This window comes from Oncorhynchus keta, chromosome 19 (assembly GCF_023373465.1).
Source record: "Oncorhynchus keta strain PuntledgeMale-10-30-2019 chromosome 19, Oket_V2, whole genome shotgun sequence".
Lineage (NCBI taxonomy): Eukaryota > Metazoa > Chordata > Actinopteri > Salmoniformes > Salmonidae > Oncorhynchus > Oncorhynchus keta.
The window spans coordinates 21,694,445-21,721,108 of NC_068439.1; the positions used below are offsets into that span (position 1 = coordinate 21,694,445).

At 47.7% G+C, this 26,664-nt stretch overlaps 1 protein-coding gene across 2 annotated transcripts in view; it reads left to right on the plus strand.

The window, feature by feature from the left end:
* LOC118397649 (ribosome biogenesis protein bop1-like) overlaps positions 1-26,664 on the plus strand; it is a 157,673-nt gene that overhangs the window by 109,980 nt on the left and 21,029 nt on the right. For both annotated transcript variants that reach the window (XM_052470033.1, XM_052470032.1), the window contains exons 4-11: positions 3,512-3,666; positions 4,191-4,308; positions 5,497-5,598; positions 6,172-6,384; positions 8,617-8,778; positions 9,013-9,093; positions 9,225-9,294; positions 24,349-24,481. In XM_052470033.1, coding sequence (XP_052325993.1) covers positions 3,512-3,666; positions 4,191-4,308; positions 5,497-5,598; positions 6,172-6,384; positions 8,617-8,778; positions 9,013-9,093; positions 9,225-9,294; positions 24,349-24,481 — 1,034 coding nt within the window. The remainder of the gene's footprint in view (positions 1-3,511; positions 3,667-4,190; positions 4,309-5,496; positions 5,599-6,171; positions 6,385-8,616; positions 8,779-9,012; positions 9,094-9,224; positions 9,295-24,348; positions 24,482-26,664) is intronic.

Consider the following 26,664-nt stretch of genomic DNA (forward strand, 5'->3'; position numbering starts at 1 on the left):
ATAAATAGGCTTTAACTCCCGCTGGTGCTTGTCAACTCTGGGATTTGACGCTATTGTTCTTAGTCTATTTGAAGTATATTATTTCGGGCTGAATCCTATTGGGTTGTCATATGGGCCTGCTAGTTTCTGTTATACAATTATTGTGTGTATTGGAGTCATCCTTACCGTAGCAAAAAAATAAACGCTTGCGTTCGAAAAAACAGATTAAGAAAACAGAGTCAACATTCTGGCGACACATTGGAACAATAATCCATAAATCACTATTTTAACCCATCTCGTTGAATCTCATTTGCTTCGCTCGCTTCCTCCCTAGGCGCATTGGAAGGAGGTGAGAGCCCACTCTCCGGTGAAACTCGATCCTGCGGACCGAAACTATCGCTTGCCCAGAAGTCGTCTGTGTGAATGCTGGAGCTCGCGAAATGGAACATTTGTCTGTCGTTGGCCCTGTTCCGCTCTCTCTCCTCCAGTTCTCCAGGCCCCAGAGAAGCAGAAAGGCAGTGGTGTGAGAGGCAGGCCAGGGGGGCTGGGGCTGGCCATCAGGCCAGGTGGGTGTCATCACCCAGGCTGAGCAACACAAGGCTGTCCTGGTGGGGGGCTGGCTAATCCTTCTCTTCTGAGTGATTCTCCTCTGTTTAGTAGTTTACTGTAGCTTTAAGTGAAGGGCCTGGGCCTAGTACAGTGTAGCTTGTTGTGGAGGGCCTGGGTCTAGTACAGTGTAGCTTGTTGTGGAGGGCCTGGGTCTAGTACAGTGTAGCTTGTTGTGGAGGGCCTGGGTCTAGTACAGTGTAGCTTGTTGTGGAGGGCCTGGGTCTAGTACAGTGTAGCTTGTTGTGGAGGGCCTGGGTCTAGTACAGTGTAGCTTGTTGTGGAGGGCCTGGGTCTAGTACAGTGTAGCTTGTTGTGCAGGGCCTGGGTCTAGTACAGTGTAGCTTGTTGTGAAGGGCCTGGGTCTAGTACAGTGTAGCTTGTTGTGGAGGGCCTGGGTCTAGTACAGTGTAGCTTGTTGTGAAGGGCCTGGGTCTAGTACAGTGTAGCTTGTTGTGAAGGGCCTGGGTCTAGTACAGTGTAGCTTGTTGTGGAGGGCCTGGGTCTAGTACAGTGTAGCTTGTTGTGGAGGGCCTGGGTCTAGTACAGTGTAGCTTGTGCAGGGCCTGGGTCTAGTACAGTGTAGCTTGTTGTGGAGGGCCTGGGTCTAGTACAGTGTAGCTTGTTGTGAAGGGCCTGGGTCTAGTACAGTGTAGCTTGTTGTGAAGGGCCTGGGTCTAGTAGCTTGTGTAGCTTGTTGTGGAGGGCCTGGGTCTAGTACAGTGTAGCTTGTTGTGAAGGGCCTGGGTCTAGTACAGTGTAGCTTGTTGTGGAGGGCCTGGGTCTAGTACAGTGTAGCTTGTTGTGAAGGGCCTGGGTCTAGTACAGTGTAGCTTGTTGTGGAGGGCCTGGGTCTAGTACAGTGTAGCTTGTTGTGGAGGGCCTGGGTCTAGTACAGTGTAGCTTGTTGTGGAGGGCCTGGGTCTAGTACAGTGTAGCTTGTTGTGGAGGGCCTGGGTCTAGTACAGTGTAGCTTGTTGTGGAGGGCCTGGGTCTAGTACAGTGTAGCTTGTTGTGAAGGGCCTGGGTCTAGTACAGTGTAGCTTAATGTGCAGGGCCTGGGTCTAGTACAGTGTAGCTTGTTGTGAAGGGCCTGGGTCTAGTACAGTGCAGCTTAATGTGCAGGGCCTGGGTCTAGTACAGTGTAGCTTGTTGTGGAGGGCCTGGGTCTAGTACAGTGTAGCTTGTTGTGAAGGGCCTGGGTCTAGTACAGTGTAGCTTAATGTGCAGGGCCTGGGTCTAGTACAGTGTAGCTTGTTGTGGAGGGCCTGGGTCTAGTACAGTGTAGCTTGTTGTGAAGGGCCTGGGTCTAGTACAGTGTAGCTTAATGTGCAGGGCCTGGGTCTAGTACAGTGTAGCTTGTTGTGGAGGGCCTGGGTCTAGTACAGTGTAGCTTGTTGTGGAGGGCCTGGGTCTAGTACAGTGTAGCTTGTTGTGAAGGGCCTGGGTCTAGTACAGTGTAGCTTAATGTGCAGGGCCTGGGTCTAGTACAGTGTAGCTTGTTGTGAAGGGCCTGGGTCTAGTACAGTGTAGCTTAATGTGCAGACCAGGCTACATCAATGCGAGAAATGCAGTTAGCTGCATACGTCTTTGGATGTGGTTATTGGACCGGTAGATCTAAATGTATGGTTATGCCTAGAGATGGAACGGCCTGGTTAAGGGTAGGGTTGGGGATAGTAGGTTTGGTTAAATGTTACGTCAAGGGCTAAGGTTAGGCGTAGGGTTAGCAAACCACCGTACGGAACCATTGACAATCTGCCGGCTATATCATTGCCTACATGTTTTGTTCTTGCAGTAGCATGTAGTTGTCGCCATAGGCTGATAGCTCACTAGAGATTTGGTCTCAGCAACCAACCAGCGAGGGTGACCTTTATAGAGTTCCCCCATTAACAACCAGCCTGTTAGACAATGTGTTCCCAGACAAGGAAGTGTCACATTAGTTTTTCTCCTGTTTCTGTTCTTTTGGCTCCCTTGGTTATGTGCAGTAATACTTGTATGAACTTCAACACTGTGGGCCAACAAATCCACTAACTTGCAAAGAGGAGATACTGCTAGCACAATTGACGTGTCCGTGCTTGTTCACAGTCTGGAATATGCTGATGTTGGCATGACCCTTATCACACAAGAGACACCACCTCCTCCACCTCACTCAGAGGTAGTTCTATAGAGCAGGGCCAATGCCCATTTAGTGTGTGTGTAATGAGTGGGGGCTTTGAGGATGGGCACTGTGTGTGTGGGAGGGGTCTACCCAGCTGGCTGTGAGAAAAAGCGTGACACGCTGCCCACTCCCTCCTAATTGGATCTGGTAGGGGTGTTTTTATTGAAATCACTCACAGGTGCAGCCCCACTTTAAAGTGGCTCACTACTTCTGAGAGCTTTCAGCTGTCGTGTTTGTGTGTGTGTGTGTTTGTGTGTGTGTGTGTGTGTGTGTGTGTGTGTGTGTGTGTGTGTGTGTGTGTGTGTGTGTGTGTGTGTGTGTGTGTGTGTGTGTGTGTGTGTGTGTGTGTTCTCAGATGAAGAAATGTATTTTTTCAGACTTTTCAGTACCCATTTGGTTTAATAAGTCCTATCGTCTAAGAACAGGTTTCTAGTCCTACCGCCAGTTTGTGAATGACAACGGGATGTAGAATGAGCCAAGGTATTTTTACCAGGCCTGCACCTGTACACCCCCAAGGCCTCATCCAGCCACAGGTATTCATAAATGTAGGAAAATGGGACAAGTATGATGAGGGTGAGTGTTTCCAGGCCAGAAAAACTGTACTCTACTCCCATAACAGTATAATCCGCTATTTATTCCACTCGCCCAGAGTGATATGAAGGACTGCAACAGCCCTGAGCAAGCAATCTAATGGGAAGACAAACACCTTGTGTTGTTAAACAAGGTTATTGAACATGTCTTTCTCTTCCTCACTCTTTTCTGTCCTAGGACATTCGTAACACGGTGGGCAACATTCCCATGGAGTGGTACCAGGACTACCCTCACATCGGCTATAACCTGGACGGGAAGAAGATCTTTAAGCCCATCAGGAACAAAGACGAGCTGGATGAGTTCCTGGACAAGATGGAGAACCCAGACTACTGGTGAGATGACAAGGAGCAGATTACCTCTCTCTCTCTCTCTCTCTCTCTCTCTCTCTCTCTCTCTCTCTCTCTCTCTCTCTATCTCTATCTCTATCTCTGTCTCTCTCTCGAACACCCTCTGTCTCTCTCTCTCGAACACCCTCTGTCTCTCTCTCTCGAACACCCTCTCTCTCTGTCTCTCTCTCGAACACCCTCTCTCTCTCTCTCGAACACCCTCTCTCTCTCTCTCTCTCGAACACCCTCTCTCTCTCTCTCTCGAACACCCTCTCTCTCTCTCTCTCTCTCTCTCGAACACCCTCTCTCTCTCTCTCGAACACCCTCTCTCTCTCTCTCTCTCGAACACCCTCTCTCTCTCTCTCTCTCTCTCTCTCTCTCTCGAACACCCTCTCTCTCTCTCTCTCGAACACCCTCTCTCTAACGCACGCACGCTCGCTCTTCTTTCTCTGTGCTTTTGTTCTGGGAGAAGAGTATCTGTGAACCTGTTTTGACATCTGGTCTCTCTCCCTCCATCTCCCCTCCACCAGGCGTACGGTTCATGACAAGACGACAGCCTCAGACATTCGTCTGACAGACGAGCAGGTGGACCTGGTGCACCGCCTCCAGAAGGGTCAATTTGGCGACGTCAACTTCAAAGAGTACGAGGTAAAGACCTTTATGACTGCTCTCTCACTGCCTGTATCAGGGTCCTATTCATTAGGGCCAAACGTAGCAACACGCTTTGCAACAAAATAAGAAAAACAAGTGTTTCTTATTGGACCAACTTTGCTACTCCTTCTCTGTTTCAGTCCATTTTTATTTTTATTTTTTGTGCCTAGTGAATACGACCCAGGTTTGACTGTGTTGACGGCTGGCAGCTCTGTTTTGTTAAATGACTGAGCAGATAATGGCTAAAGCATAGCAGCCATTAGAGCAAACTAGACCTCAGTTCATTAGCCCATCCACTTATGTTCTCCACATAACCCAAACCTCGTCTGCACTCCACTCCTCGTCACTTAGAACAAGTCAGCCGAAAGCAGACCTGGGTTCAAATACAATCAGAAAACATTTCAGATTCTTTAGCTGTGATTTGATTGAGTTGCATGTTGCAATGGAACTAGTAGAAATGTCCAACAATTGCAAACCCCACCCAACTGGCACTGCAGGCAGACTGGAGCAAACGCTCAAAGTATTTGCCAGATTTCATATAGTAGTTGAACCCACGTCTGGAGAGGAGCGAGTTCTCCTGTGCTGCAGTTAACAGGGTTTGCGGGAGAGGTTTTAAATGAATAGTGTTGAATTGAGAAGCCACTGCTGTAGTGTCTAGAATCTAGGTGGCGTCATGGCTATCATGGAGTCTCGTTAATGCCAGAGTTATTACAGAGGCATATAAACTCATTTGTCAGGGGCAAAAACAAGTGTTTTTAAACTTTTAACACCAGGACTGTAAAATAAGAAAATACCAGGCTAACTCTGATGTCGTCATCAGCTACCTGCCTTGGACTTTGATCCAATTACTGTGGACTGGATCCAATGATTCCAGTCCACAGTAATTGGGCTGTCTATTAATCTAGGGCTTCCCAGACGTTTGTTTCACAAGGGTCTGTCTTCAATCCTAGCTGACTTTGTTTACTTCAGGCTGTGTCCCAAATGTATTTAGCTCATTCTGATATATATTTTTAATGATTTTTTAAAATTATTGTGTGTCTTGTTTTGTATTGCTAGGTATTACTGCACTGTTGGCGCTAAATAACATAAGTGTTTTGCTGCACCTGCGATAACATCTGCCGACTGTGTACGCTACCAATAAACAATCTCTTTTTCTCGCTGATAAATGCTGTGTTTATCTTTTAGCCGTCCGTGGACTTCTTCACCAACGAGGTCATGATCCATCCGGTGACCAACAGGCCCCAGGACAAACGCAGCTTCATCCCCTCACTCATAGAGAAGGCGAAGGTAGGTCTCTTTCTTTCTTACACACCATCTCTGTCTACCTCTCAAACTCTCTATTTTCCTCTCGTTCTCTCTCCCCATTCTCTGTTCCTCTCTGCTCACTCAAAAGCTTTATGTTTTATGCTGCTAATATATATTTACAATAAATATATAGCAGGCGTTACCACCAGTTTGAATCCTAACTGCTCACACGTGTTAGAATGTAATGATCCCTGCATAGTGGAAGTGGAGGTGAAATTGTGTTATAATGGGGGTTCTGAAATTGGAGGCTTAAAGACCCACCCCTCCCAAACCCTCAACAATAAAAATATAGAAACCGTAGCTTTATTAGCCCAGCAATACTTTCTATTAATGTCGGCTTGATTTTATTCCACTCATTAATCAAGTTAGTCTTTTATATTTTACGAAGCAGAGCACATTCTCCCCCATTTTAATACTGTGTGATTGAATGTTTGTACATTCGTGTTAGACATGTGTTTACACACACACACACACACACACACACACACACACACACACACACACACACACATACACACACTTCACCACTACTGTTGTCCTCTCTCCCTCTCCCAGGTTTCGAAGCTGGTCCATGCCATAAAGATGGGTTGGATCAAGCCCCGTAAGCCCAAAGAGACCACCCCTCAGTACTACGACCTGTGGGCCAAGGAGGACCCCAACGCCATACTGGGGCGCCACAAGATGCACGTCCCAGCCCCCAAGATGAGGCTGCCCGGACACGAGGAGTCCTACAACCCTCCGCCTGAGTACCTGCTCACAGAGGAAGAGGTAAATGCTTAATTAATGTGAATAACATGATGTTCATAGTGTTTGTAGTAGTATAAGTCGTGATCAATAAAACGTCACAATACGGTGCAGAGTGTTCGATTTAACAAATATCTGCCCTTTTCAAGGGAGTGGTCAGTAGATATTACAACTATTTGGTTTTAATATAATCACTTCTTGAAAATCAGTCATAACTCCACATTTCAGATTATTCTGCATTTAGCTCTATCAGAGTTATACAGCAAGCAACTGCAAGCTTTTCATGATCAGTAAACACCAATTGATCATGTATTTTGAGATACTTTAGGGTATCCTGTCCATTTGGAATTAGCTTGCTATTAACATGTAGCTAGATAGTGTCATTTAGCTTGCTTTATCAGAGATTAGGCTTTTGGAAAGAGCTTGACAACGGCAAGTACTCGTCCTGGTAAAGTTGTCTGTCGGACTACTGTTGTCACCACTATAGATGGCAAGCAAATCAAGCCATCTAGTTTATCCCCTGAAGGTTAGCATGTCAGCTAGACATGATATGATCTGTTATGCTAGTTAGCCAATTTCAAGTGGTCCATCAGTCAATGTATCCTATCAAGTCTGTCAGCGGCAATCATGATTAAATACTGTTAAAAACAATGTTGAAATGGGATAATGTTCGCTAATAACGCTAGGTATGCCTACATTGGTTGTAGATCAAGTACATTAGGTGTACATATCACTATGTTTAGCCAACTGTACAAAGTTCCTACCGGTAGCTTGTAAAGTAAACATTATCAGCAAACAGTACATCGGCAAATGTACCCTTCTGCTGCTTGACAGGCAGAGCCCACAAAGCATGGGAAATTAACCTAAACCACTCAGGTATTTTCAGGTAGAGTTCACTTTTATTAGATCACTCAAATATCCAATATTGGTGGCCAATATTGAGATGTATCGTGAGGCTACCCTGACGTATCTGAAATGACATGATCAATTGATTTTAACTGATCATGAAACACATGCAGTTACTTGCTGTATAACTCTGATATACACTACCTTTCAAAAGTTTGGGGTCACTTAGAAATGTCCTTATTTTTGAAAGAAAAGCACATTTTTTGGTCCATTAAAATAATTGGTGTCTAGTTTGAGAAACAGAAGCCTCACAAGTCCTCAACTGGCAGCTTCATTAAATAGTACCCTCAAAACACCAGTTTCAACGTCAACAGTGAAGAGGCGACTCCGGGATGGTGGCCTTCTAGGCAGAGTTGCAAAGAAAAAACCATATCTCAGACTGGCCAATAAAAATAAAAGATTAAGAGGGGCAAAAGGAGGACTTGTGAGGCGTCTGTTTCTCAAACTAGACATTCTAATGTACTTGTCCTCTTGCTCAGATGTGCACCGGGGCCTCCCACTCCTCTTTCTATTCTGGTTAGAGCCAGTTTGCACTGTTCTGTGAAGGGAGTAGTACACAGCATTGTACGAGATCTTCAGTTTCTTGGCAATTTCTCGCATGGAATAGCCTTCATTTCTCAGAATAAGAAAAGATTGGCGAGTTTCAGAAGAAATATTTGTTTCTGGCCATTTGAGCCTGTAATCAAACTCACAGATACTCAACTAAAGAAGGCCAGTTTCATTGCTTCTTTAATCAGGACAATAGTTTTCAGATGTGCTAACATAATTGTAAAAGAGTTTTCTAATGATCAATTAGCCTTTTAAAATGTCAAACTTGGATTAGCTTACACAACGTTCCATTGGAACACAGTGATGGTTGCTCATAATGGGCCTCTGAATGCCTGTAGATATTCCATTAAAAATCAGCCGTTTCCCGCTATTATAGTCATTTACAACGTTAACCAGGTCTACATTGTGTTTCTGATCAATTGTATGTTATTTTAATGGACAGAATTAGCTTTTCTTTCAAAAACAAGGACATTTCTAAGTGACCCCAAACTTTTGAATGGTAGTGTACATCATACATAAGTGCCACTCTTGAAATACCATAACTTTGTCTATAGTAAATTGGCTTGCACTATATACTGTAGGCATAGTAGCATAGATCAACTGAAACATTTTGTTCATCCCTCATTAGCTACAGTATACAGACCAATCATTCATAACTTATCAGCCAGTCATTAGTATACAGACCAATCATTAACCAGTACACAGACCAGTCATTAGTATACAGACCAATCATTAACCAGTACACAGACCAGTCATCAGTATACAGTTAGGCTAACCATTGGTTCTTCCTTCCCCTGTCAGAGACTGGTGTGGGAGCAGCAGGATGCAGAAGACAGGAAGCTCCCGTTCCTCCCCCAGAAACACTCCTGTCTGAGGGCCGTGCCCGCCTTCTCCCGTTTCATCCACGAGCGCTTTGAACGCTGCCTTGACCTTTACCTGTGTCCCCGCCAGCGCAAGATGAGGGTGAGACTAGAGACCCCGCCTCAATGTCTAGCTAAATAGTTCATAGTTAACCAGTTGCCGGAATCATTTTTATAATAGAGGGACTTTGTTGGTGTGCATTCTGTAAATATTTGTTTTGAAGATACTCATAAGTGAAGCTATGTGGCTCATTTAGAAGGACCTCTATATTGTCAGATCAATTAGGTGATTCTCCACTCGTGACTCAACTCTATTCATCTAAATTTGTCTCCACAGGTGAATGTGAATCCAGAAGATCTGATCCCCAAGCTGCCCAAACCCAAGGACCTGCAGCCCTTCCCCACCACTATGTCTCTGGTAAGTCAGCCACTGAATCTGAATTTCTGTGTGTGATATTTGATTGGAAATGTACCTCATGGGCTGATGGGTTTAAAAATGTATGTTAAGTGGGCACCAATCATGACCTTAATGATGTGTCCTCTCAATAGGTGTACCGTGGCCACACCAGTCTGGTGCGCTCCATCAGTGCGTCTCCCACTGGCCAGTGGCTGGTCTCAGGTATGTGTTAACTCAATATTCATCAATGTGATGTAGTAACGTCTCTGACTCTGTTTGGCTCGCTCTTCAGTTGGCAATTTTCTCAGTCAGGAGCTAACTGTCTCCCTGGCACACCTTTTCTTCATTTTGCCTGTTTAAGTCAGTAGCTAACTGTCTCCCTGGCACTCCTTTTCTTCATTTTGCCTGTTTGAGTCAGTAGCTAACTGTCTCCCTGGCACTCCTTTTCTTCATTTTACCTGTTTGAGTCAGTAGCTAACTGTCTCCCTGGCACTCCTTTTCTTCATTTTGCCAGTTTGAGTCAGTAGCTAACTGTCTCCCTGGCACTCCTTTTCTTCATTTTGCCTGTTTGAGTCAGTAGCTAACTGTCTCCCTGGCACTCCTTTTCTTCATTTTGCCTGTTTGAGTCAGTAGCTAACTGTCTCCCTGGCACTCCTTTTCTTCATTTTGCCTGTTTGAGTCAGTAGCTAACTGTCTCCCTGGCACTCCTTTTCTTCATTTTGCCTGTTTGAGTCAGTAGCTAACTGTCTCCCTGGCACTCCTTTTCTTCATTTTGCCTGTTTGAGTCAGTAGCTAACTATCTCCCTGGCACTCCTTTTCTTCATTTTGCTTGTTTGAATCAGTAGCTAACTGTCTCCCTGGCACTCCTTTTCTTCATTTTGCCTGTTTGAGTCAGTAGCTAACTATCTCCCTGGCACTCCTTTTCTTCATTTTGCCTGTTTGAATCAGTAGCTAACTGTCTCCCTGGCACTCCTTTTCTTCATTTTACCTGTTTGAGTCAGTAGCTAACTATCTCCCTGGCACTCCTTTTCTTCATTTTGCCTGTTTGAATCAGTAGCTAACTGTCTCCCTGGCACTCCTTTTCTTCATTTTGCAATGATGTCATTGTTCTCCAGGCAGTGCTGAGATGTGTAGCGTAAGACAGGTTACCCGTACTGGGCCTGTCTGGATCAGAGAGGCTGGAAAGAATCCAGGGTTTACAGACCAGGAGATGAGCACAGATGCATTTAGGCTCTGCAGCTCGGCGGCCATACTTACTGGAACACGTCTAGGATGATAAATCAATCACAGATCTCCTAGTGTGTCTCCTTTCCCTTCATCCATCCAAGACGCAAATTGTCTTTGTGTCTTTTATAGCTTCTGGCTGCCTGTCTTTTCTCTACAGCCACAGTCAGGCAGAGAACAATAGGCTACGACTTTACTTAGGTTGTTAATGTTGGTGCTATGTAGAAAATCATCCCTTGTGGTTTGAATTTCTGTGATGAATGGTAGCAGGCAAAACCGAAGCAATGTAATTATGCACATCGCATTGACTGAAGATTCTTACCAGGAAAATGATGTACCATTGAAAGTGGTAACTTAATATACATGGAAGTGAATTGAATAAGATGGAGGTGAGGTTAAGGAAGGAGCGTCTGTGGACTGCTCACTCAGTGTTGTATAGTTTCCATCAGTTTAATATGGTCTGGGCCTGGGGCACACTGTCAGATATGAAGTAAAGGCCTTGCTCATATAAAACTAAGGTGGCTGTGTCTTTCCACAGGCATGCGGTATTACTGTATGTCTGGGAAAGTCTTTATTCTGTACCAGGACTAAGGCCTATCGTAGTCTGAATAGGTTGGATTATATACTGTACAGTATGAAAAGAGCACAGGGGATTTATCATTTGTGCGCCAAAAAATATATAACGTAAAATGGTCACGTCAATTTTTATAACTTTTAATAATAATCAATAACTTTTTAAAATAGTCTTTGTTCCCTGGACTTATTCTTCAATGACAGGAATGGGAATCCTCTTCCCCAAGCCATGGAGACATACTGTCCTGTTATTCATACTGTATGATGTGTAGTTTCATTTAAACACCGAAAGGCGGGTCAATAGCCTTCTGATAGAACTCCAAAATGTTGGCCGTTACACCTGATTTGATTCATTTTCCGTTCACAGCTGTAATAGGCCCTTGGAGAGGGAGGGAGGTGACGTGGGCGAGTCAGAGAAAGATAGAGGAGAAGAAGGAAGGAGGGAATGAGTGAGCGACGCTGCGAGGCAGCGATTTAGTGTCAATATCTGTTAAGTTGTCCATAACAAAGGATTTCATTAAGGCCCATATGCAAAACCACTCCAGTCAGTGCCACTCTTTTATCTTGCAGTAAAATATATTCAACCAGTCGTAAAGCCCTCTTTCCCACAGTAAAAATGGCAGTTGACAACCTCCTAGGAATTGCAGCCGCCGCCCCCTACCACCCTCACCCCCCACCACTTTGCTTTCCTATTGTGTTGGGGTTCACAGATAATTCATTCCATATCAGTGTGTGGTGACTTTTAATAATGACTTTGACCCGCCCTGTCTCTAGATAGAGGACTGTCTGTCTGGGCACGTCCAAACCTGTACAACGTGATGATGACCGACCCTACTCAGAGCATTCTCTCAGGACTGGAATTAGTTTCATAGCCTTGATAGTGCTGCTTATTTTTCATTTTGTGGCACCCAATGGCACCCATAGGGCTCTGGTCAAAAGTAGTGCACTACGTAGGGAATAGGGTGCAATTTGGGACACAAGCAGTACATTGTACTGAGCATTGTACTGCCCTGGGGGCTTGACTCTGTGTACAGTATATTCACACCCACACTCCCAGCAGTAAACAAACTTGGGTTCTGGTGTTCCCGGCTCCACATTCCCTACTAATGTGTGGCCACAATAGTTTGCGTGGTGCAGTGGCAGCTCCTCCAGCTCCAGCCTCCCTGACAGGCAGCGTTCCCTCTGAAATCTGACTAGGGCTGAACCTTCAACCCTTCCCTGGTGGGGAGGACTGGGAAGGACGGAATTCTTCGCTCCACACGCCGGCCAGGATTGGAATTCTTTTTATGGAAGTACATAACAGGGATGCCTCTTATAGATGTAGCCCACTGGGTCAGACTTAGGACATCACAGACACGGTTAGGTGAACTCCACTAGCTGGTCTCTGGTTTTTGCTTTCTCGCTCGCTCTCTCTAGCGCTCTCTCTAGCGATCGCTCGCTCTCTATCTTGTTCTCGCTCTCTTTCTCGTTCTCTCTCTCATTCTCTCTAGCTCTCTCTCGTTCTCGCTCTCTCTAGCGATCGCTCTCTCTCTCATTCTCGCTCGTTCTCGTTCTCTTTCTTTCTTTTTCTCTTTCTTTCTTTGTCTCGCTAGCTCCACAACAGGAAGAACACAGCCCTGTAAACCACTGTAAACCACAACACTACCAAGAGGCTACCTACCATTAACTGAGGGACATGTTTTTGTGACAGCTGCTTGGCTGTGTCATTTGGTGCTCACACAGATGGTCACCATTGTGTTGTGTTCCACTTCTACTACTGCCATTACAGGGTTCATACTTAGGCCAAAACCTGCAATCATCATTTGGATATTGAATCGCAGGTCTGTTTTTGTTTGGCGCTAGAAAGAGGAGAGGAGTGTAATGCTGTTACGACCTGGGCTTTCAAACCAAGGTGTCCTAGAAAGAGGAGAGTAATGCTGTTACGACCTGGGCTTTCAAACCAAGGTGTCCTAGAAAGAGGAGAGGAGAGTAATGCTGTTACGACCTGGGCTTTCAAACCAAGGTGTCCTAGAAAGAGGAGAGGAGTGTAATGCTGTTACGACCTGGGCTTTCAAACCAAGGTGTCCTAGAAAGAGGAGAGGAGTGTAATGCTGTTACGACCTGGGCTTTCAAACCAAGGTGTCCTAGAAAGAGGAGAGGAGTGTAATGCTGTTACGACCTGGGCTTTCAAACCAAGGTGTCCTAGAAAGAGGAGAGGAGTGTAATTCTGTTACGACCTGGGCTTTCAATGGGCTTTCAAACCAAGGTGTCCTAGAAAGAGGAGAGGAGTGTAATGCTGTTACAACCTGGGCTTTCAAACCAAGGTGTCCTAGAAAGTCCCCAGTCCATCAAAGTAACTCCCCCTGGAGCCTCAGTTGATCGTGCTGACCAATAGCGCTGCTCCCATCTGTTGACTTACATTGTGGTTTGCCCTCGACAACTGAGCCTTGAACTGTGCTCTGAGGTTACAAACCACGCATCCGTTTTAGTTTTATTCTCTACATTTGCTAAATGCTCTCATCCTGTCCAGTGACACAGCCTTGTATTTATGTCAGATTGTCATAAAAATATTCTGCTTGTCGTATTCTCAAGTAGGCGAGTAAGCACACTCCTGGGTGTGTTTCAGAGTAAACCATTGAGGTTGAATGAATGAATGAATGAATAAAGGAAGTCCCTCAGTAGAAAAGGAACAGCATAGTTGTGACTTCTTAACGGTTTCACGGCTCTAGACCTCTCCTCATACACTAGTGATTCCTTTCCAACGCCTGTGCTGCCTGACGGACAGGGTTCTCTCACTCTCAATGTGACTCTCACTCTTTCTCTCTGTCTCTCTCTGTATTCAACCTCCCGGTCGGGTCGGGCCTGTCCCTCAAGTTCTATATCTGTTTCTGCCAGAGAGCTCAGTACTTCAAATGGATTATGGTTTTTGAGTTATTACACTCCACCCTCTGTCCAGGATCTGTTCTTCCCTCCGTGTTTTCCTTGCATTTATGGAGCGTTCCGGTATAGAAGTTAAAATAAAGCTATTTTACGACTACCTCTCACTCTGACGTTGGAGTGGTTGAGCGTCGGTGGTGGTGTTATCGAAGGTGGTTGGTTTGCGTAGAGTCTGAGTTCCCAGGTGTCCGTATTGTGTGCCAGCAGTAAGGAGCGATTGGCTCCTGGGGTTCTGATTAGGACCTGAATGTTTCTTTCTCAAACCAACCTCAACAGGAAAGGGAAGAGCAACGGACGCTACAGTTCTTTCATGCCAAAGTATTGTCCAAAAGAAAGGTTGAGAAATCTCACTGAGCCATGGCTCCTAATAGAGCTGCGATGGCAAACCACACTGCAAAATCAGACCAATACAGGAGGTTACTAGAAATACAACCTCTCCATGTCCATAACATGTAGACGGGGGTACATGTAGACGGAGGTACATGTAGACGGAGGTACATGTAGACGGAGGTACATGTAGACGGAGGTACATGTAGACGGAGGTACATGTAGACGGAGGTACATGTAGACGGAGGTACATGTAGACGGAGGTACATGTAGACGGAGGTACATGTAGACGGGGGTACATGTAGACGGGGGTACATGTAGACGGGGGTGTACATGTAGACGGGGGTACATGTAGACGGAGGTACATGTAGACGGGGGTACATGTAGATGGAGGTACATGTAGACGGAGGTACATGTAGACGGAGGTACATGTAGACGGAGGTACATGTAGACGGAGGTACATGTAGACGGGGGTACATGTAGACGGAGGTGTACATGTAGACGGAGGTACATGTAGACGGAGGTACATGTAGACGGAGGTGTACATGTAGACGGGGGTACATGTAGACGGGGGTACATGTAGACGGAGGAACATGTAGACGGAGGTACATGTAGACGGAGGAACATGTAGACGGAGGAACATGTAGACGGAGGTACATGTAGACGGAGGAACATGTAGACGGAGGAACATGTAGACGGAGGAACATGTAGACGGGGGTACATGTAGACGGAGGTACATGTAGACGGGGGTACATGTAGACGGGGGTACATGTAGACGGAGGTGTACATGTAGACGGAGGAACATGTAGACGGAGGAACATGTAGACGGAGGAACATGTAGACGGAGGAACATGTAGACGGAGGAACATGTAGACGGAGGAACATGTAGACGGGGGTACATGTAGACGGAGGTACATGTAGACGGAGGAACATGTAGACGGAGGTACATGTAGACGGAGGAACATGTAGACGGAGGAACATGTAGACGGAGGTACATGTAGACGGAGGAACATGTAGACGGAGGAACATGTAGACGGAGGTGTACATGTAGACGGGGGTACATGTAGACGGAGGAACATGTAGACGGAGGAACATGTAGACGGAGGAACATGTAGACGGAGGAACATGTAGACGGAGGAACATGTAGACGGAGGAACATGTAGACGGGGGTACATGTAGACGGAGGAACATGTAGACGGAGGAACATGTAGACGGAGGTACATGTAGACGGAGGTACATGTAGACGGAGGTACATGTAGACGGAGGTACATGTAGACGGAGGTACATGTAGACGGAGGTACATGTAGACGGAGGTACATGTAGACGGGGGTACATGTAGACGGGGGTACATGTAGATGGGGGTGTACATGTAGACGGGGGTACATGTAGACGGAGGTACATGTAGACGGGGGTACATGTAGACGGAGGTACATGTAGACGGAGGTACATGTAGACGGAGGTACATGTAGACGGAGGTACATGTAGACGGAGGTACATGTAGACGGGGGTACATGTAGACGGGGGTGTACATGTAGACGGGGGTACATGTAGACGGAGGTACATGTAGACGGGGGTACATGTAGACGGGGGTACATGTAGACGGAGGTACATGTAGACGGAGGTACATGTAGACGGAGGTACATGTAGACGGAGGTACATATAGACGGAGGTGTACATGTAGACGGGGGTACATATAGACGGAGGAACATGTAGACGGAGGAACATGTAGACGGAGGTACATGTAGACGGGGGTACATGTAGACGGAGGTGTACATGTAGACGGAGGTACATGTAGACGGAGGTACATGTAGACGGGGGTACATATAGACGGAGGTGTACATGTAGACGGGGGTACATGTAGACGGAGGAACATGTAGACGGAGGAACATGTAGACGGAGGTACATGTAGACGGAGGAACATGTAGACGGAGGAACATGTAGACGGAGGAACATGTAGACGGAGGTACATGTAGACGGAGGAACATGTAGACGGGGTACATGTAGACGGGGGTACATGTAGACGGGGGTACATGTAGACGGAGGAACATGTAGACGGAGGAACATGTAGACGGAGGAACATGTAGACGGAGGAACATGTAGACGGAGGAACATGTAGACGGAGGTGTACATGTAGACGGAGGTGTACATGTAGACGGAGGTGTACATGTAGACGGAGGAACATGTAGACGGAGGAACATGTAGACGGAGGAACATGTAGACGGAGGAACATGTAGACGGAGGAGTACATGTAGACGGAGGTGTACATGTAGACGGAGGAACATGTAGACGGAGGTACATGTAGACGGAGGAACATGTAGACGGAGGAACATGTAGACGGAGGAACATGTAGACGGGGGTACATGTAGACGGAGGAACATGTAGACGGAGGAACATGTAGACGGAGGAACATGTAGACGGAGGAACATGTAGACGGGGTACATGTAGACGGAGGAACATGTAGACGGGGGTACATGTAGACGGAGGAACATGTAGACGGAGGAACATGTAGACGGGGGAACATGTAGACGGGGGTACATGTAGACGGAGGTACATGTAGACGGAGGTACATGTAGACGGAGGTGTACATGTAGACGGGGGTACATGTAGACGGAGGAACATGTAGACGGAGGTACATGTAGACGGAGGTACATGTAGACGGAGGTACATGTAGACGGAGGTACATGTAGACGGGGTACATGTAGACGGGGGTACATGTAGACGGAGGTACATGTAGACGGAGGTACATGTAGACGGAGCCGGTAGAGGTATAGTGGCAGAAAAGAAGCCTGTCAAATGCAAATGATCCTTTGGCTGTCGTCTGTGATACTGCATGCGCTCCCAGAAGGCATTAGTGAGTTAGTGTGTGCAGAGAGGCCCGTGATATGTCATTGGCTGTGTCCCACGAGGCCCTATGGACTCTGGTCCAAACTAGTTCACTATATAGGGAATAGGGTGCCATTTGGGGATGCACACATTGTGACCGACAGTTGGAGAGGCAGAGAGAGCGTCTGTTTTCACTCAGCTGATGAGCAGTAGGCTGGCCAGGAAATCTGTCCCGACCTGTCATGTCTGGCTACTTATGATGTGTATTATACACACTCGCACAGATAACTTTTAATGCATGTGAACCACACACTCACACAAGGTATTGATAATGTAGTGAAGAGGTGTATATTCTATTTTTGAGAGATAAAGATAAGCTACATCACCTTTAGGTTTTAGGTTTTATCTGCTCTTTCCCACTGTTACTGTATATCACAATATTATTCATCAACACAGCCTCCCCATCAACTAACTCCTAAACCCCTGTTTAGTAGTGACACCAACCAGATCCACTCCCCTCCTCTTACTCCCCTCCTCTTACTTCCCTCCTCTTACTTCCCTCCTCTTACTCCCCTGCTCTACTCCCCTCCTCTACTCCCCTCCTCCTCTACCTCCCTCCTGCTCTACTCCCCTCCTCTACTTGTCTCCTCCTCTACTCCCCTCCTGCTCTACCCCCCTCCTGCTCTACTCCCCTCCTCCTCTACTTCCCTCCTCTACTCCCCTCCTCTACCTCCCTCCTCTACTTCCCTCCTCTACTCCCCTCCTCCTCCTCTACTTCCCTCCTCTACTCCCCCCTCCTCTACTCCCCTCCTGCTCTACTCCCCTCCTGCTCTACTCCACTCCTCCTCTACTTCCCTCCTGCTCTACTCCCCTCCTCTACTTCCCTCCTCTACTTCCCTGCTCTACTTCCCCTGCTCTACTTCCCTCCTCTACTCCCCTCCTCCTCTACTTCCGTCCTCCTCTACTTCCCTCCTCCTCTACTTCCCTCCTCTACCTCCCTCGTGCTCTACTCCCACCCTCTACCCTCCTCTACTTCCCTCCTCCTCTACTCCCCTCCTCTACCCTCGTCTACTTCCCTCCTGCTCTACTCCCCTCCTTCTCTACTTCCCTCCAGCTCTACTCCCCTCCTCCTCTACTTCCCTCCTGCTCTACTCCCCTCCTCCTCTACTTCCCTCCTGCTCTACTCACCTCCTCAACTTCCCTCCTCTACTTCCCTGCTCTACTTCCCCCTGCTCTACTTCCCTCCTCTACTCCCCTCCTCCTCCTCTACTCCTCTACTTCCCTCCTCCTCTACTCCCCCCCCCCTCCTCTACCCCCCTCTACTTCCCTCCTGCTCTACAGCCCCCCCTCCTCTACCTCCCTCCTCTACTCCCCTCCTCCTCCTCTACTCCCCTCCTCCTCTAATTCCCTCCTCTACTCCCCCCTCCTCTACTTCCCTCCTCTACTCCCCTCCTGCTCTACCCCCCCCCTCGTCTACCTCCCTCCTCTACTCCCCTCCTCCTCCTCTACTCCACTCCTCCTCTACTTCCCTCCTGCTCTACTCCCCTCCTCTACTTCCCTGCTCTACTTCCCTTGCTCTACTTCCCTCCTCCTCTACTTCCCTCCTCTACTCCCCTCCTCCTCCTCTACTCCCCTCCTCCCCTCCTCCTCTACTCCCCTCCTCCTCGACTTCCCTCCTCTACCTCCCTCGTGCTCTACTCCCACCCTCCTCTACCCTCCTCTACTTCCCTCCTGCTCTACTCCCCTCCTCCTCTACTTCCCTCCTGCTCTACTTCCCTCCTCCTCTACTCCCATCCTCTACCCTGCTCTACTTCCCTCCTGCTCTACTCCCCTCCTCCTCTACTTCACTCCTCTACTCCCCTCCTCCTACTCTACCTCCCTCCTGCTCTACTCCCCTCCTGCTCTACTCCCCTCCTGCTCTACTCCCCTCCTCCTCTACTTCCCTCCTCTACTCCCCCCCTCCTCCTCTACTCTCCTCCTCCTCTACCCCCCTCCTCCTCTACCCTCCTCCTCTACCCCCCCTCCTCCTCTACTTCCCTCCTCCTCTACTCCCCTCCTCTACTCTACCCTTCTCCTCTACATTTACATTACATTTACATTTAAGTCATTTAGCAGACGCTCTTATCCAGAGCGACTTACAAATTGGTGCATTCACCTTATGACATCCAGTAGAACAGTCACTTTACAATAGTGCATCTAAATCTTAAAGGGGGGGGGGTGAGAAGGATTACTTATCCTATCCTAGGTATTCCTTAAAGAGGTGGGGTTTCAGGTGTCTCCGGAAGGTGGTGATTGACTCCGCTGTCCTGGCGTCGTGAGGGAGTTTGTTCCACCATTGGGGGGCCAGAGCAGCGAACAGTTTAGACTGGGCTGAGCGGGAACTGTACTTCCTCAGTGGTAGGGAGGCGAGCAGGCCAGAGGTGGATGAACGCAGTGCCCTTGTTTGGGTGTAGGGCCTGATCAGAGCCTGGAGGTACTGAGGTGCCGTTCCCCTCACAGCTCCGTAGGCAAGCACCATGGTCTTGTAGCGGATGCGAGCTTCAACTGGAAGCCAGTGGAGAGAGCGGAGGAGCGGGGTGACGTGAGAGAACTTGGGAAGGTTGAACACCAGACGGGCTGCGGCGTTCTGGATGAGTTGTAGGGGTTTAATGGCACAGGCAGGGAGCCCAGCCAACAGCGAGTTGCAGTAATCCAGACGGGAGATGACAAGTGCCTGGATTAGGACCTGCGCCGCTTCCTGTGTGAGGCAGGGTCGTACTCTGCGGATGTTGTAGAGCATGAACCTACAGGAACGGGCCACCGCCTTGATGTTAGTTGAGAACGACAGGGTGTTGTCCAGGATCACGCCAAGGTTCTTAGCGCTCTGGGAGGAGGACACAATGGAGTTGTCAACCGTGATGGCGAGATCATGGAACGGGCAGTCCTTCCCGGGAGGAAGAGCAGCTCCATCTTGCCGAGGTTCAGCTTGAGGTGGTGATCCGTCATCCACACTGATATGTCTGCCAGACATGCAGAGATGCGATTCGCCACCTGGTCATCAGAAGGGGGAAAGGAGAAGATTAATTGTGTGTCATCTGCATAGCAATGATAGGAGAGACCATGTGAGGTTATGACAGAGCCAAGTGACTTGATGTATAGCGAGAATAGGAGAGGGCCTAGAACAGAGCCCTGGGGGACACCAGTGGTGAGAGCGCGTGGTGAGGAGACAGATTCTCGCCACGCCACCTGGTAGGAGCGACCTGTCAGGTAGGACGCAATCCAAGCGTGGGCCGCGCCGGAGATGCCCAACTCGGAGAGGGTGGAGAGGAGGATCTGATGGTTCACATTATCGAAGGCAGCTGATAGGTCTAGAAGGATGAGAGCAGAGAAGAGAGAATTAGCTTTAGCAGTGCGGAGCGCCTCCGTGATACAGAGAAGAGCAGTCTCAGTTGAATGACTAGTCTTGAAACCTGACTGATTTGGATCAATAAGGTCATTCAGAGAGAGATAGAGGGAGAGCTGGCCAAGGACGGCACGTTCAAGAGTTTTGGAGAGAAAAGAAAGAAGGGATACTGGTCTGTAGTTGTTGACATCGGAGGGATCGAGTGTAGGTTTTTTCAGAAGGGGTGCAACTCTCGCTCTCTTGAAGACGGAAGGGACGTAGCCAGCGGTCAGGGATGAGTTGATGACCGAGGTGAGGTAAGGGAGAAGGTCTCCGGAAATGGTCTGGAGAAGAGAGGAGGGGATAGGGTCAAGCGGGCAGGTTGTTGGGCGGCCGGCCGTCACAAGACGCGAGATTTCATCTGGAGATAGAGGGGAGAAAGAGGTCAGAGCACAGGGTAGGGCAGTGTGAGCAGAACCAGCGGTGCCGTTTGACTTAGCAAACGAGGATCGGATGTCGTCGACCTTCTTTTCAAAATGGTTGACGAAGTCATCTGCAGAGAGGGAGGAGGGGGGGGGAGGAGGAGGATTCAGGAGGGAGGAGAAGGTGGCAAAGAGCTTCCTAGGGTTAGAGGCAGATGCTTGGAATTTAGAGTGGTAGAAAATGGCTTTAGCAGCAGAGACAGAGGAGGAAAATGTAGAGAGGAGGGAGTGAAAGGATGCCAGGTCCGCAGGGAGGCGAGTTTTCCTCCATTTCCGCTCGGCTGCCCGGAGCCCTGTTCTGTGAGCTCGCAATGAGTCGTCGAGCCACGGGGCGGGAGGGAGGACCGAGCCGGCCTGGAGGATAGGGGACATAGAGAGTCAAAGGATGCAGAAAGGGAGGAGAGGAGGGTTGAGGAGGCAGAATCAGGAGATAGGTTGGAGAAGGTTTGAGCAGAGGGAAGAGATGATAGGATGGAAGAGGAGAGAGTAGCGGGGAGAGAGAGCGAAGGTTGGGACGGCGCGATACCATCCGAGTAGGGGCAGTGTGGGAGGTGTTGGATGAGAGCGAGAGGGAAAAGGATACAAGGTAGTGGTCGGAGACTTGGAGGGGAGTTGCAATGAGGTTAGTGGAAGAACAGCATCTAGTAAAGATGAGGTCGAGCGTATTGCCTGCCTTGTGAGTAGGGGGAAGGTGAGAGGGTGAGGTCAAAAGAGGAGAGGAGTGGAAAGAAGGAGGCAGAGAGGAATGAGTCAAAGGTAGACGTGGGGAGGTTAAAGTCGCCCAGCACTGTGAGAGGTGAGCCGTCCTCAGGAAAGGAGCATATCAAGGTATCAAGCTCATTGATGAACTCTCCGAGGGAACCTGGAGGGCGATAAATGATAAGGATGTTAAGCTTGAAAGGGCTGGTAACTGTGACAGCATGGAATTCAAAGGAGGCGATAGACAGATGGGTAAGGGGAGAAAGAGAGAATGACCACTTGGGAGAGATGAGGATCCCGGTGCCACCACCCCGCTGACCAGAAGCTCTCGGGGTGTGCGAGAACACGTGGGTGGACGAAGAGAGAGCAGTAGGAGTAGCAGTGTTGTCTGTGGTGATCCATGTTTCCGTCAGTGCTAAGAAGTCGAGGGACTGGAGGGAGGCATAGGCTGAGATGAACTCTGCCTTGTTGGCCGCAGATCGGCAGTTCCAGAGGCTACCGGAGACCTGGAACTCCACGTGGGTCGTGCGCGCTGGGACCACCAGATTAGGGTGGCCGCGGCCACGCGGTGTGGAGCGTTTGTATGGTCTGTGCAGAGAGGAGAGAACAGGGATAGACATATACATAGTTGACAGGCTACAGAAGAGGCTACGCTAATGCAAAGGAGATTGGAATGACAAGTGGACTACACGTCTCGAATGTTCAGAAAGTTAAGCTTACGTAGCAAGAATCTTATTGACTAAAATGATTAAAATGATACAGTACTGCTGAAGTAGGCTAGCTGGCAGTGGCTGCGTTGTTGACACTACACTAATCAAGTCGTTCCGTTGAGTGTAATAGTTTCTGCAGTGCTGCTATTCGGGGGCTAGCTGGCTAGCTAGCAGTGTTGTTTACGTTACGTTGCGTTAAAAGAACGACAATAGCTGGCTAGCTAACCTAGAAAATCGCTCTAGACTACACAATTATCTTTGATACAAAGACGGCTATGTAGCTAGCTGTGTAGCTAGCTACGAACAAACAAATCAAACCGTTGTACTGTAATGAAATGAAATGAAAATGTGATACTACCTGTGAATTCGACCGGGTTGTTGAGTCCTATTCGGTAGACGTCGGCTAGCTGTCGGCTAGCTGTCGGCTAGCTGTTGGCTAGCTAGCAGAGTCTCCTACGTTAAGGACGACAAATAGCTGGCTAGCTAACCTCGGTAAGTTAAGATAATCACTCTAAGACTACACACTCTAAACTACACAATTATCTTGGATACGAAGACAGCAAGACAGCTATGTAGCTAGCTAACACTACACTAATCAAGTCGTTCAGTTGAGTGTAATAGTTACTACAGTGCTGCTAATCGGTGGGCGTTTGCTAGCTGGCTAGCTGGCTAGCTGCTGGGCAAATAGCAGTGAAGACTACGTTAGGACGACGAAATACGATAATTATGCAATTATCTTTGATACAAAGACGGCTATGTAGCTAGCTAAGAAGAAATTGCTAAGATTAGACAAATCAAACCGTTGTACTATAATGAAATGTAATGAAAAAGTTATACTACCTGCGGAGCGAAGTCCCCTCCTCCTCTACTTCCCTCCTCCTCTACTCCCCTCCTCCTCTACTCCCCTCCTCCTCTACTCCCCTCCTCCTCTACTCTACTCTACCCTTCTCCTCTACCCCCCCCTCCTCTACTCCCCTCCTCCACTCCCCTCCTCCTCCTCTACCTCCCTCCTGCTCTACTCCCCTCCTCTACTTCCCTCCTCTACTCCCCTCCTCCTCTACTTCCCTCCTCTACTTCCCTCCTCTACTTCCCTCCTCTACTCCCCTCCTCCTGCTCTACTCCCCTCCTCCTGCTCTACTCCCCTCCTCCTCTACTCCCCTCCTCCTTTACTTCCCTCCTCTACTTCCCTCCTCTACTACCCCCTCCTCTACCCCCTCCTCCTCTACCCCCTCCTCCTCTACTCCCCTCCTCCTCTACTCCCCTCCTCCTCTACTTCCCTCCTCCTCTACTCCCCACCTCCTCTACTCTCCTCCCCTCCTCCTCTACTCTCCTCCCCTCCTCCTCTACTCTCCTCCCCTCCTCCTCTATTCCCCTCCTCTACTCCCCTCCTCTACTTCCCTCCTCTACTCCCCTCCTCTTCTTCCCTCCTACTTCCCTCCTCTACTTCCTTCCTTTACTTCCCTCCTGCTCTACTCCCCTCCTCCTCTACTTCCCCCTCTACTCCCCTCCTCTACTTCCCGCCTCCTCTACTCCCCTCCTCTACTTCCCTCCTGCTCTACTCCCCTCCTGCTCTACTCCCCTCCTCCTCTACTTCCCTTCTCTACCTCCCTCCTCTACTTCCCTCCTCTACCTCCCTCCTCTACTCCCCTCCTCCTCTACTCCCCTCCTCCTCTACTCTCCTCCTCCTCTACTCTCCTCCTCCTACTCTACTCTACTCATCCTCTACTCTCCTCCTCCTCCTCTACTCTCCTCCTCTGTTCTACTCTCCTCCTCTGTTCTACTCCTCCTCTACTCTACTCTCCTCCTCCTCCATCCTACCACCATTTAGTTTCTGCTCCCCTCTCATTGAGGTTAGTCAGCCTGCTAGCTCAGAGCTTTCCCAGTTTATTTATGAGCCACTTTAAGACTTTCACGCTGTGGTAACTCAATGATGCACGGTGTCCGGAGACCACACCTGCTGCTGCTGGGGCTGAGCTGACCATCTTACAGACTGGCGGAAGTATGACTGTGATGCATGTATGAGCACATGCACACAGGCACACACACTTACGCTTGCGCATGCTCACATACACATTCCCTCACACAATCACACACACACATTGCTGTTAAGGGCCCCATGTTAACCCTGTGGTCTGACCTTTGACCCTCTCTCTCCCTCCAGGCTCAGACGATTTCACGGTGCGCTTCTGGGAGGTCAACACAGGGCGCTGCATGAAGACTCTGGAGGTGGGCGGAGCTGTGAAGAGCGTGGCGTGGAACCCCAACCCGGCCGTCTGCCTGGTGGCTGTGTGCTTGTAAGTCTCCTCCTCCAACAGTCTCTTTCTTCCTAATGGGGTGCTCTCTTAAAATCTTCCCCCTCCTCTGTTTTGAGGTGTCTGTGTCTTCATCACTGAACATATACTGTATGTGTTGACGGACAGAATGATTTTGTAGTGTAACGTCTGGGGTTAACCAATAACTACTGTAACAAGTTTATAATTAAGCAAAAAGACACTACCATCATTACATCAGTACTACAACTACCATCATCATTACTACTACTTCTACTACTACTTCTACCATCATCACTACTACTACTTCCACCACCATCATTACATCAGTACTACAACCACCATCATTACATCAGTACTACAACTACCATCATCATTACTACTACTTCTACTACTACTTCTACCATCATCACTACTACTACTTCCACCACCATCATTACATCAGTACTACTACCACCATCATTACATCAGTACTACAACTACCATCATCATTACTACTACTTCTACTACTACTTCTACCATCATCACTACTACTACTTCCACCACCATCATTACATCAGTACTACAACCACCATCATTACATCAGTACTACAACTACCATCATCATTACTACTACTTCTACTACTACTTCTACCATCATCACTACTACTACTTCCACCACCATCATTACATTAGTACTACATCTACATCATCATTACTACCTCTACTACAACCACCATCATTACATCAGTACTACAACTACCATCATCATTACTACCTCTACTACAACCGCCATCATTACATCAGTACTACAACTACCATCATCATTACTACTACTTCTACTACTACTTCTACCATCATCACTACTACTACTTCCACCACCATCATTACATCAGTACTACATCTACATCATCATTACTACCTCTACTACAACCACCATCATTACATCAGTACTACAACTACCATCATCATTACTACCTCTACTACAACCACCATCATTACATCAGTACTACAACTACCATCATCATTACTACCTCTACTACAACCACCATCATTACATCAGTACTACAACTACCATCATCATTACTACCTCTACTACAACCACCATCATTACATCAGTACTACAACTACCATCATCATTACTACCTCTACTACTACCACCATCATTACATCAGTACTACAACTACCATCATCATTACTACTACTTCTACTACTACTTCTACCATCATCACTACTACTACTTCTACTACTACAACTACCATCATCATTACTACCTCTACTACAACCGCCATCATTACATAAGTACTACAACTACCATCATCATTACTACCTCTACTACAACCACCATCATTACATCAGTACCACTTCTACCATCATCACTACTACTACTTCCACCACCATCATTACATCAGTACTACAACTACCATCATCATTACTACCTCTACTACAACCACCATCATTACATCAGTACTACAACTACCATCATCATTACTACCTCTACTACAACCGCCATCATTACATCAGTACTACAACTACCATCATCATTACTACCTCTACTACAACCGCCATCATTACATCAGTACTACAACTACCATCATCATTACTACTACTTCTACTACTACTTCTACCATCATCACTACTACTACTTCCACCACCATCATTACATCAGTACTACATCTACATCATCATTACTACCTCTACTACAACCACCATCATTACATCAGTACTACAACTACCATCATCATTACTACTACTTCTACTACTACTTCTACCATCATCACTACTACTACTTCCACCACCATCATTACATCAGTACTACATCTACATCATCATTACTACCTCTACTACTACTTCTACCATCATCACTACTACTACTTCCACCAACATCATTACATAAGTACTACAACTAGCATCATCATTACTACCTCTACTACAACCACCATCATTACATCAGTACTACAACTACCATCATCATTACTACTACTTCTACTACTACTACCATCATCACTACTACTACTTCCACCACCATCATTACATCAGTACTACAACTACCATCATCATTACTACCTCTACTACAACCGCCATCATTACATCAGTACCACTTCTACCATCATTACTACTACTACTTCCACCACCATCATTACATCAGTACTACATCTACATCATCATTACTACCTCTACTACTACTTCTACCATCATCATTACTACCTCTACTACAACCACCATCA